Source organism: Scomber japonicus, chromosome 11, assembly GCF_027409825.1.
Source record: "Scomber japonicus isolate fScoJap1 chromosome 11, fScoJap1.pri, whole genome shotgun sequence".
Classification (NCBI taxonomy): Eukaryota; Metazoa; Chordata; class Actinopteri; order Scombriformes; family Scombridae; genus Scomber; species Scomber japonicus.
Genome location: NC_070588.1, coordinates 22,406,387 through 22,418,578, shown reverse-complemented (window position 1 = coordinate 22,418,578; position 12,192 = coordinate 22,406,387). Strand labels below are relative to the sequence as shown.

At 44.0% G+C, this 12,192-nt stretch overlaps 1 protein-coding gene across 12 annotated transcripts in view; it reads right to left on the bottom strand.

Moving 5' to 3' along the window:
• mycbp2 (MYC binding protein 2) overlaps window positions 1-12,192 on the bottom strand; it is a 59,163-nt gene that overhangs the window by 1,422 nt on the left and 45,549 nt on the right. For 8 of the 12 annotated variants that reach the window (XM_053328636.1, XM_053328642.1, XM_053328646.1 and 5 more), the window contains 27 exons: window positions 11,626-11,808; window positions 8,377-10,014; window positions 8,101-8,270; window positions 7,734-7,981; window positions 7,458-7,625; window positions 6,693-6,850; window positions 6,385-6,584; window positions 6,015-6,164; window positions 5,764-5,924; window positions 5,489-5,645; window positions 5,117-5,341; window positions 4,942-5,007; window positions 4,402-4,641; window positions 4,169-4,258; window positions 3,990-4,070; window positions 3,642-3,908; window positions 3,186-3,469; window positions 2,972-3,068; window positions 2,718-2,837; window positions 2,518-2,619; window positions 2,286-2,414; window positions 1,982-2,114; window positions 1,720-1,823; window positions 1,151-1,339; window positions 947-1,054; window positions 471-680; window positions 282-389 (listed from right to left, as the gene is read on the bottom strand). In XM_053328636.1, coding sequence (XP_053184611.1) covers window positions 282-389; window positions 471-680; window positions 947-1,054; window positions 1,151-1,339; window positions 1,720-1,823; window positions 1,982-2,114; window positions 2,286-2,414; window positions 2,518-2,619; window positions 2,718-2,837; window positions 2,972-3,068; window positions 3,186-3,469; window positions 3,642-3,908; window positions 3,990-4,070; window positions 4,169-4,258; window positions 4,402-4,641; window positions 4,942-5,007; window positions 5,117-5,341; window positions 5,489-5,645; window positions 5,764-5,924; window positions 6,015-6,164; window positions 6,385-6,584; window positions 6,693-6,850; window positions 7,458-7,625; window positions 7,734-7,981; window positions 8,101-8,270; window positions 8,377-10,014; window positions 11,626-11,808 — 5,786 coding nt within the window. The remainder of the gene's footprint in view (window positions 1-281; window positions 390-470; window positions 681-946; window positions 1,055-1,150; window positions 1,340-1,719; window positions 1,824-1,981; window positions 2,115-2,285; window positions 2,415-2,517; window positions 2,620-2,717; window positions 2,838-2,971; window positions 3,069-3,185; window positions 3,470-3,641; window positions 3,909-3,989; window positions 4,071-4,168; window positions 4,259-4,401; window positions 4,642-4,941; window positions 5,008-5,116; window positions 5,342-5,488; window positions 5,646-5,763; window positions 5,925-6,014; window positions 6,165-6,384; window positions 6,585-6,692; window positions 6,851-7,457; window positions 7,626-7,733; window positions 7,982-8,100; window positions 8,271-8,376; window positions 10,015-11,625; window positions 11,809-12,192) is intronic. The other 4 variants (XM_053328645.1, XM_053328648.1, XM_053328647.1 and 1 more) reach the window with 2 other exon arrangements.

Here is a 12,192-nt window from a genome sequence, read left to right as displayed (position 1 = left end):
TAGGTAAACAAACTGCTGTGGCTACAAGTCATGGACAGACTGTGTGTTGCACAGTTTTTTGCTGACCTGTTACCTTTTTTTGCTGATCCAAAAATGATCTGATCCGTGATTTAAAATTGTGAACCAGCCACCAGTATTCCCATACCATGATCAGATGACTTGTTGTATAAACTAGTTTTATTTGAGTATACTCAGACCCTTCGTGTACAACCATAAGAGTGGTACTTCTCATCTAACTAATATAGTATAGCAAAGGATGCCCACAGGTATATTTTACCCACCTGAGCTCTGGAGACATCTGAACATGCTCCACAGATCAGCTCACTGGGGTCGTAGTCATCTCCCTGTCCTGCCTCTGCATCGCAGCGAGCCTCTCCCCCAAAATAGGCCTGGGAATAAGGACAGCAATCATTCTCAGCCCCGACACTACACTTAAATAGAATATTGTGCTACTTTAGTTTATATGGTACCTTCTTGCACTTGTAGCAGACATAGTATGCATATCTGTTCATGGCAAAGCCTGCTGGGTCGTTGTGGAAGCGTGCTCCTGGTGTAGTTATTGCCTCACTCTTATGTAGACCTTCATACTCCAGCCTCATCAGAGCCTTTCTCCTCACGTCCTCGTAGAGCTCCTTAATGGGGTCGAGCAGGTCCTTGATCACTGAGTGGTTGATTTTGTTCTGGAGGCAAACAGTGAAAGAAAGAAACATTGATAAATGTCATTCTTTTGAGTTTTTACTGCATGTGTCAATGGCATTTCAAAGAGATGACCGTGAACAAAGAAGTCAATGTATGTGAGAGAAAGACGCCCAGTAGATTCAACTTTTTCAATAAAGACTTTAAGTAAACTGAGCTAAATCAACTTTGAGGTGTGGTGGATATGGTTTTCAGCCTCTTTGTTATTGAAGAAATCTCTTAAGTCAGGGCAGCTCAGGTAACGTTTTACCTTGCAAATTGGACACAACATGAAGCCAAAAGTGATTCGGGGCCCCAGCCAGCGATTTTCAAGAACACGACGAGTGCACTGAAGGTGGAACACGTGAGTGCAGTCGAGCTTGAGACAAAACAAAGAGAGTTAAATATTAAATGAGAACAAATTTAAAGCCGGACGTGAAACACCTACTGAATAAACAGTCACTTGTAGAGCTACCTGTACGGCAGGGGCAGCAGAAAGAGCCTCTGTGAAGCAGATCATACACATGTCATCTGCATCTTGTTTCAGACAGCCAGTGTTCTTGTCACAGCCATGCAGACACGGCAGGCAGGACTCCTCATTCTTCACTCCACCACACGGGTGTCCGCAAGGATGAGTCTTACTGCATGCCAGTTTAGCGTATTCCTTGGGGAAACAAAATGAGGTTTTGTTACAAATTACTCTTTGCACTTTTATATCTACATTATAAATTAAAACATTGTACTACACGAGTCTACATTGCTCAGCATGTGTGTTGTACTGGTATGTGCTATCAATTATTATTTTTAAAGAGACACCAAAGACTATTGTTTCTGAGTAAAATAAATATTATATATGGATTATTTTAATTATAGTGTTGTGCTACTTATTACAGGCCACTTACAGTCAAAGTGTAGATATGGGGCTGTTTTTTAAACAGTGGTACAAAAGAGTGGTGTTTGCAGTAAAAACTGACCATTATAATATTGTTAATGAACTAAAGATAGTGAGTGGTATTTTTTTAAATAATTGCTGGTGCTCAGTACCTGGCAATCTGGGTCTGAGCAGACACTGCCCACTGCAGACAGTTCCGTTCCGTTTCTCGTCCCACAGAACCTGCAGGCATCTGAGCTACTGGATGCAGGTTTACCTAGAAACAGATCAGTCTTATCAGAACAGATTTCTCAAGGCTATTGGCAACCAAATAAAATCTTTTAATGTAATTACACTATTTTAGCAGATCTATCAATTTGTATTAGCATCACCAAATGCCAGGATAACAACAATTAGACCAGTATGCATTGTTACCTGTGTGCTCTCTGAACTCCACCATAGCCTTCATTGTTTTTGAGTCAGCCAGAGCCATGAGCCAGAACAGCTTGGTCCTCCCACAGCCTTCATGGAGATCTACCTTTATGGCCTCCTCTTCCTCTTTGAACACCTGTAAGCACCCATGAAAATAAGATTTAACACCAGCTCATTTTACCCTACATTCTTTTTTTTAAATAATAATTGGTTACATTGGTCACATAATAATTGGTTTCACATTATTAAAATAATGAGGCATTGACACTATTGGAGGAATATTAATGCTTAAAAAGCCAACACTAACCTGTCTCTGGTGAGAGCGTGTGCGTCGGTGCAGGTGGAGGAAGCGGTCACAGTCGGTACAAAGGTTGCCACACATGTTACACAGGATGATGGCTGCAGTCTCACCGTCGTCATGGTTGTCACACATGGGCTTTGGATACAAGAGAAGGTCATCAGTTTGTTATTCTTTTGTTTATCTGTCTATTAGTTTCCAATACTGAAGCTCCCAGCTTTTTATAGGCTATATCTCTCACCATCTGCTTCTGCTGCCCATCTTTGCCCATCCAGCGACCAGAGGACAGCCTGTCTACATGGTCCTGGTCCAGCACACACAGTGAAGCCAAGGCCAGCCACAGCTAACAGACAGAACAGGACATAATATGTGATTAGTTAATATACAGTATTTCTAATGATAAATACATTCTCTGCAAGAGGGCAACGTTTGAGTCCATACCCTTGTTGTGGCGATGCAGCGTACAGGAGACCGATGCTCCTCCTCCATTTTCGTCAGAGCAATGATCGTCTCTGCAATTGCATTTTTGGTAACTCTGGACCAGGCATCAGAAAGATGACCCTGAAAAAAGGCGCATAACTGTCTTAGAAGTATATTTTTAGTACTATGGGATCCATTTATGACAAATGCACTTCCATATTTCATTTAATATGCTGATGGTTAAGAGGAAGGATGTGTATTCAGTGGGAACTTACACCGGCCATGTCTTTAACCAGCTTTATGATGATCTCTGCAATCTGAGGAGGGGTTGAGCCTTTCATCCACCAGTGGCTCTCCCCTCTGCGGATGTAGCTGAACATTAAAGAGAGAGGCATAATAATGTATATTTGTGTTTTCTTGAGTCTCATCATGTATTTGATGAGACCTTATTATGTCATGTCTGCTTAGGCTTGGTAGAAACTAACTCACCTAGAGTTGAAGATCATGGGCAACGTGACAGTTGTGACCCCTTTGCCTGCAGCCATGCCAGCTGTGCCAGAAATGGTGGTGCCTTTGGCCTTCAGCTGCACAGTGAGGGCTTTTGCAATGCAGCCCAGGAACATGTCAAGGATGCCTAATTTGTTCCAGTCACCTTTCTCTGTGGAGTGGATGATGTCACTTATGTCCGCCGGTGGCAGAGCTTTTACTCCAATGATGCTGGCAAGTCGCACTGGAGTCACCTCTGGAAGGACCCGTCTGAGCAGTGATGTCACCTGAGATGAGATCAGATGACGAATTACATTTTTGAATAGTCCTACAGGGTATTTACTCAAACACAAGAGTTCTTCTGGCTGATTTTGGTTCTTGATGACTACATTGTGGCCAACAGTGAGTAAAAGGACTAAACCTCTACTTGTGTGTGTTTGCGTATATATCCCTGCTCACCTGTCTCTGTACTCGTGGGGAAGCCGTGTGCAGCAGAGAAAACAGGTCTTGCATGAGTGTTAGCTGCTGTGCGAGGTACTGGCGGCCCACATTGGAGCCACTCAGAGCCAGGACCATAGACAGGAGCTCAAAGCAGTAGGCATCTGAGGAGGCGTCGTCATCGCTGGGCTGGGAGTTGGCGTTCTCTTTGCTGGAGATGGCGTGCTCCCACTCCTCCCTCACGCGTGTAGCCTCCATACGAATGGCCTGGACAATGTGTGCACACACCTGGAAAAGAATACACTCATATATTAGAGGGTAGGGGTTATGATATTTCATCCTGAGCTGATGCTTAGAAAGACTTTTTACCTGTTTCTGCAGGTTGGTCAGTTTGCTCCTGCTGAAAATGATTCCCACCATGTGCTCTTTAAGGTCTGCATCAGATGGTACCTATTCATAAAAATGTAAAAAAGTGCAAAGCATTAAGTTAAAAGGTCACTATATATGCGAGTCAGTCAAACAGCATAGCTACGCTTCACAGTGCCGACCTTGTCTTCTCCCTCGGGTGATGAAAGCAGGTTTTTCTCCTCCTGCTCTGGGGTCGGCTCTGCATCTCCACAGATTAGTTTACCAAAGACCTAAATGAAAAAAAAAAAGCAGACTTATCTGTAAAATGTACATCTTTACAGCTACTTGCATTTAAATGTAATATTTGCAAAATGTTAGGTTTAAATCAGAAAGTATAGTATGGTAATAGAAGAAAACCCTAAATTATACAAACCTGTGAGGTGATGAGGCGAAACACACGGAGTGTTTCAGCCTCACAGTTCTTTTGCTGGGCCATGCTGGCTGAGATCTGTCCTGGAATCTTGATGCTGTCTCCCTCTTTCCAGCCAAGGACCTTCACCTGACGCACCCTCAAGGTGTTTTCTGGACCTTTCAGCTCCACCTTGATCACATGGTGATCCCCTCCAGGGAGCTCACTTGTCACCCAGCCCATATGACGCGAGTCGAGGTCAACCTTGGATGAAGGGGCACAGCGATGTTCATGGAGTTCAACCACATATACATGTATATCTGTTTCATGTTTTAAACATGGTGCGATCATAAAAATAACACTAATTTAATGCTTTTTTACATCTTTTGTTCCAAAAGAAGTCAGTTTGATAGGACAGATGAAGGATGTGATTATATGACCAATCATTTATGGCGCTTAAAAAAGCAACCACAGTGAGGCCATAAGCCTTTGATTTTTACACTGAAAGTGGATTTGAAGTTAAATGTATACATTTTGGACACACTTCACATGAACAGACCATACCTGTTTGATTCTGCAGAGGTCTTCTATTGCTTTTCCACACAGGAATGTCACCGATGTTACTTTGTTCTGTGGATATGACAGTAAAAATTAAAAACATTGAATCCATCAAAAACTCATATGGAGACATTAGCATCACTCAAACACATCAATGGCTGCTTTGCTGTTGCCTCCTCACCCCAATGTCTCGGGAGTTGTCAACATGAACAGACACATTGGAGGCATTTATGCCTTTCACACAGCTGATAGTGATGCTCTTAGTTTTGTTCTTATCCTCATCTCCAGATTCCCAGAAGGTCTCTGTGGAGCCATCTGTTAGGCTGCCGATCATGGCAGGACGACTGGACGTTTTGATGTCCACCACACTGGTCAGGTCCTTGAGACAGGTCACCAGGCAGAGATCCTGTTACCATACAAATATAAATCAGTGTCAGGTCTGTGCATTAACACAGAACAATAAGACCCTTACTGCTGTTTCTGGCTGTGCTATAAACACAGAACACATTTACAATGGATCTACAGTAAATACAGTAAGTGGTTATTTTCTTGCCTGGCTCATTGCTTCGTAGCCTGACTGCACACTGATGTTGAAGCTCTCCTCACTGTCTCCATCATCTGACTTGGACAAAATGTTGTTGATGTGATGGAAAACGTTGCTCTGGTGCAGAAACTGGTGGTCGGACTGCTTGAATTTGAGACTCCAGCACCTAAAGCGAATGAGTCGCAAATATTAACATTACCCTTAAAACATGCATGAAGTTCAGAACAGGCAAATACACAAGGAGTCATTTGTCATCCAAAATGCATAACAAAAACAAGCTGTACCTAAGTGCCATCTGCTGAAGTGAGCTTCCACTAGGAAGTGACATCATGAGGTCGGAGATGGTCTGAAGAAGACGGTGGAAGGTGTGGGGGAGAGGGTGAGCTGCCTCTCCGGCTATAACAATGTCTGACAGAGGATGTTCACAGACACCGAGATCTCTTTCCTGCAGGGTTTGAAGAGGATCATGATAAGAAAATGCAACAACTAAGCCCAAGTAATGCTTCATGTTGTTTGACTTTCAGGCACTCATCACCTGTTCTACGATTTCTTTGTTCCCTTTGTTCTCCTCGTCTTCCTCATCCTCAGGTTCAAACGGTGACGGGGTGAGAGATGCTACAAAATGCCAAAGGATGTCATGCAGGGAGGTGGTCTGGATCACATTGCACAGAAGCCAGTTGAATGCCTGATGGGACAGCAAGAGCAAATCATACAAATTAGTAATCACATATTACAAATCCATCTAGCCCAATTATAATATATTAATCTAATTGATTAATTGACATTATACAGTCAACTAATTGTCTATAATTCTGACTCACTGCTTTATGATCATCAATACTTCAAGCAAAAATAAAAAATAAAATCTGAGATTGAGAAAAATATTGCATCTTAGATAGCTATACCTCCATGGCAAAAACTCTGCAGGCAGACTTCCTCAATGCATGCCTCATGGCCACCTCCAGGCCCTCCAGGTCATGGTGCTGGATAACAAAGGCCAGTACAGGCCACTGGAAGTTCCTCTCCCCCTTACTGAGTGAGCCGTGGGCCGAGATCAACCTGGAAAGCTCAGGAGATGGGTGGCGCAGCAGTGAAGATCCCACCTCTATAAGGAAGACAGAGCAGGTCATTGTTAAAGATGATGCTGTAACTCATACATCCTTGACTTGCATCGCTTGTGAACTCTTAATTCTCAGTGACTAAGTTTAAATACCTGCATCGCCGCTATGGACCCTGCGCCTGGGCACAGCCTTGATCCTGGCTGGAGAGGGTGAATGCTGCTTGTCATACTCAGAGGCGACGACTGAGTAAGACCTCTGAAACACAGTGCGCTTAGCTGTGTCGCTGTCTGTGATTGGGCTGGTCTCAAGACTATAAGAAAGCAAATGAAGACATATACAGTCAACCTCCAATTACAACATCATTGACATAATCAAAATTAATTTAAATAGTGGCCTACATTAAGTATGTTTGATGAAAATGTGTATCTGCTTACAAAACTATGGCCTGTCTGTGTGTTCATTTTCTGTAGCTACTGAGAGTGGGAGGAAGGGATGGATGAAAGGATAGATGTGGACAGATTTTGGCAGTGATTTTGACGAACTTTTATTGTTAAACATTAAAGATGACACAGTCAACCACTTGGAAAGTTTTCTTTGCTTTACAAAAAAGGATTATTAAGTCATGACAGAGAGTGGAGCAGCCACACCCTTTTGTACTGTAGAGAATGAGGGTGGTCATGATTATAAGCCTGTCAAAACAACGTTATTATGTGTGTTTAAATTAAATTACTTGTATGTGGGGTGCAGAGAAGACAGTGGAAGAAACAGAAGAACAGAGGACAGGACTTCCTGTACACTTAAATAGCAAAAACTTAATGATAGATTTGCTCATACCAGTGCTCAGAGTTAAGTATTATATATAGTATGTGTGTCTTGGTTTTAAATGAAGAGAAGGTAATTAAATGATTATGTGTCACCTGGGAGGCATTGATTTCATGTTGCTCTCTGGTTCCTCAAACACATTGGGGCAGGCGTCAGGGGTGACTGAAATATAGGGAGCAGGAACAGATGTGGACCGCAAATACCTCATTTCGTCTTGGAAGAGATTGTCATCTTGGTAGGCCCCAAAGTTCTCTGTGTGTTGCCTGAGAAATGACAGTGTGAGAGTGAGACTCATTATACAAACATATGTTATTGTAGGCTTTTCTTACCTATAAAAGGCAACACATAATTAACTGAGTTGGTTAAGCTACCTTGCCAGTGTTTGAAGGTAGAGACAGTTCATTTTATTGGGGATTTCATCCGACACGCCCTCCTTGAGGCTGGGAAGCAGATGTGAATGCATGGGCCGGGGAGGGTGGTGGCATAGCATGCTGGGCTCGGCAGCGCTGCTGAGGGACAGCAGGAACAAAGCGTTTGCCCGGATCACCTGGTGGGCCTCCATAGTGGGCAGTGCTCTTGGGGTCTTCACCTGCAAAGGTTTTTTCCTTGACTGCTTCACCTGGCAAGAAATATGCAGATAGGTATTGGTTCAACTAGACTAAGAAATCAGTATCTTGTAAAAAGCTGATAGTATGTCAGTAATAGAGGGTTAGTTGTTATAGCCTTGCAGCAGGCTACCTTTTCCCTGGCGGCAGTCTGCTTCTCTCTCAGGTATTTTTCCCGACAACGATCACACACCAGGTACCAGGTGCTGCCTCCTATGCCTCCGTCTCCACAGTTACCAGCCCAGCCACCACAGAAGTGGCCAATACTGTTGTACCCCTGGCCTCCAGCATAGCGACCACAGCCTGCCACAGAAATTTAGTTTCATTAAGGGACGCTCAGGACAGAGACCATATTTTACATAGGTCACTTTAATGAAAAAATCAAACTAGAGCTGTACTGGGTTTTTACCTGGGTGAGCCTGTCTCATATGGTAGGTGACAGGATAAGGATGAGATTCCCCACACAGTTCACAGATAGTGTCTTTCTCCGGGCCGCCCATGGCAAGTTGTGCCATCTCTCCAAACAGATTGCCTCTTGGGCGCACATCTGCCTTCTCCCTTTTCTTCTTCTCCTTCTTTGCCTTTTTACTGTCTTTCTCATGCTCCTTCTTTTTTAAGATGGCACTGGACCCTGGGCTGGGGAAGATCATGTTCTGAGTGGCTGCCTTGATAGTGGCCAAAGAAATGTCCTCCCAGAATGCCACCAGATGCTGTAACGTCAACGGTAAGATTGACTTTGCTCTTATGGAGGGATGAGAGGCCATCTCATAGGAAGCTGACTCTCCTTTCCCATCCTCACACTTTTCTGGCAGTGGAGGTTCTTTCAGCATGGACAGTACCTTATTTTTGTTGATGCTACCCATTTTGGAGATATCCGGGCCATGAGGCGCAATATTAAACATGTTCAGTGCAGAGGAAATCTCAAGGGAGTGGCGGTTCTTTAACTTGCTCTCCTTCTCCTCAGCACCTTGTCCTCCGAGGGAGTTGCGTATGGGTGCGTGCTCTTTGGTTAAGTCTGGGTTGAATTTGAGGAAGGAGGAGCAGGCCATGGCATCGTGGACTATACCTTCATGCCACAGGAATGCTGCGAAGACCGCCCTTGCGCATTCAGCCACAGAGGGTGACATTGCCTGTTTGGCAGGCTCTGTGAGCCTTGGTGTACTCTCACCTTTAAACAGAGGCCCAGATTTGTCCTTCTTTGGGCGTGTGTGTCGACTGGAGGTTTTGCGGCTGACCTTAGGTGAAGAGCGGCTTTCCAGTTCCTCTTTGACAGGGGCTTTGCCAATGCTAAAGTGCACCTTACATGAGCCGTCTTCAGCATTATTAGCCTCCACATTCTCATCGTTCCCTTCCTCGTTGGTCAGGAGAGCACTTGAGGTACACACCTCCACCACTTCACTGTGGAGGTTCTCCTGGGTTACGTGTGGAGAAGGAACACGGTTCTCTGCATTGCTGATCACTCCTTTATTTGGATCTTTTGGAGACAGTTTTGGTTTGGGGGAGGTAGACCTGCCCCTCAGTGGCTCTGTAAGTGGGACCTTCTTCTTTCTTAGTGTGTCTGGGTCCAGAGTGTATGAATCTGATTTGGATCTCTCTCTGGGAGGTTCCAGCCGGGCTTTGGAGGATGGGCTAACTTTAGGTGGGAGATTCTTGTCATGGTTGCTTGAGGTGGAGTGCTGGGAGGAGGTGCTGGAGGGACTAGACCTGCCTGAAGAGGATACACCTTTTTGTTTGGGAGAGGAGGAGCGTGAGCCAGGGTTAGGTGACTCAGCCCGATGTCCTGAGGTTCTACCATCTGCTTTTAGGGCTTGAAGAGTGTTGTGATTGGGCGAGTGAGAGCGGCTATGAGAGTCAGACCTCAGTTTGGCTGTATCTGACCGCAGAATGAGGGCTTCACTGGCTGAGATTCCACCCTCACCCGTCTTGGTTCTGCTCTGTTCCGATGAGCGGCTACCTCGACTCTCCTGTTTGGGGGAGCGGTTCTCCTGGCGGTGTTTGGAGGATGGGGACATGGGCCGTGCACCAGACATCAGGTTCCCTCGTTCACCTAAACATTAGTTCAAACGGTTACACTATGAAAGAGGACTATATCAGCGATAATTCTAGTTATAACACCTGAGTGGAAAACAAAGATGTAATGTAAAAAAAGGATAGAGTAAAATGAAATGAAGGGCAGAAAGACAGATAACTTAAGTCCCAAAAGGTGAAAGATGTTATACTTTGTTACGCAAATGACAACTGTGAGTAAAATTGTTTCTTAAAAACAAACTTGCATGACTTTTACTTAACTAGGTGTATTTTTTGGTGGTGGTGGTGGTGATGGTGGTGGAAGGGGAGGAGTCCTACCAAGTTTTAAATTCAACTTAATTTCAAAACTCATGATTTGTTTATTCTCTTGATTGTACTATTGTATTTGGCACTAACGCTACATACCTAAAATGTTATTGACCAAAATAAAAACAAAACAAACTTTAGTTCACCAGAGAAAGGAGTGTGTTCCTTGAGTTCCTACCCACCCTCTGTTTAGTCTGAGGGAGGCATGCATGCTGTGATTACCCACCCTTTTGCCTTAGAGCGAGAGATGAGAGAGCAGTACCATGCCCAGCCACGGACACACTGCTTTTGTGCACACGCTCGCGAGAAGCAAGGCTGCGTGATGAACCATCTACAGCGGAAAACAGTGGCAGGTAGGTAAACAAACAAGGCATGGAATGCAAGGAGGCCGCCACAGAGAGAAAGAAAGCACAAAAGAGGCAATGGGGTCAAGTCAAGAAGGTGAAACTAGAAAAGGGCAAGAGGACAGCACATTTAAGTGACGGGAAGATCAACATATACAGGTAGAGAAAATGAAAGACTAGAAGACACACACTTACGGAAGAAGAAAAGATAATAGATCATCAGGTGAAAAAAAGAACTGACAACGAGTAGAGAGAAAGTAGCACGACAAAAGAAGAGAGTGACAGGAAAAAAGAGAGCTATACAAGTTTAAAATTATTTTGGATCAAAGATCATCTTATTTTAACTGTGGTGTTTTTTCTTGAATATCTGGGCTATGTAATAGCATTAGATACGGACCGGTGTGAAATCTTGCTGTTTTAGGAGGTTATTGTAGATTGGCAACAAAAAACTATTGGGCGTACCGTTGTGTACATTTGCAGTGAAGCCCTGGTTGGGCCAGGGATTGAAACAGGGTGTTAATCAAGGGTGAAAAATGCAGATGTGAAGTTAAAGTAGCAATGAAGGTAATGAGGAAAAGTAAAACAAGAGAGCAAGCAGAAAAATAACCAGCTCAGCCTATTATTCCAGCGCATGGCAAAAATATCCATTTCAACAAGCCGTTGAATCTAGTATTAAGGTTCAAATCTTGTTTTAAAAAAAAAAACAAGGTAACACGTTTAAATGAATAAAACAATTTTGCTTGTTTTTAAAGCCAGTGTCACCTCTTATTTTGAAAAACAAGACTTTAACGTTCAATAATAGACATGTCAGCTTGTTAAGGATATTTCTGAACCATAGACCATAACTGCACGTTATGTGTCACACATCACTCCTTCCCTCCCCAGAAGATGAATAAAATAAAATGACTCAAACCAAAGCTTGGAGGAAAATGATCAACACCTGTGCAAGCAAGCGCTGCCAGAAAGCTGGACACACTTACTCAGAAGCTGTGGTTGTGGCTGAGACAGTTGGGAGGGGGATTGTCCAAACACAAATGGGCTGTGGACAAGGGAGGAGGAGGAGGAGGGAGGTTGGGCGGCTTGCTCAAATACGGAGGAGGAGGGAGCTGCTGAGAGGAAGGGCCCAGACTGAATGGAATTCAGTATGGCACTCAGCCGGTCACCTGCAAACATGGAGACAGAGGAGGGGGAAAAACTACAGCTTACACTATGGTTTGAGGATTTCAAAGGGGGGATGAGGGTAACTCAGTGTTCATTTTCAAGGCAACATCTGTGCGAAATGGGAGGATCATCGATGTGAATGATGAGCAACTGGGTCAGGAATCATCTGGTTCTTTGATGTAAAAGTCTTAAGGCAGAGTGGTTGAGAGAAAACAGCTCTGAGTCACACGTCTGACTGGTTTCTTCTCTTCTTCAAGAAACAAAGTTGAAATTAAAGCTGATGGTGGTAACATAGACGTGTAGTGTTGCGATAATCCAGGACACTTGCGTGTTTCCATGCTGGAGACCACTACGAAAAAAGCTTTGAAATAGGACTTAAAAAAATA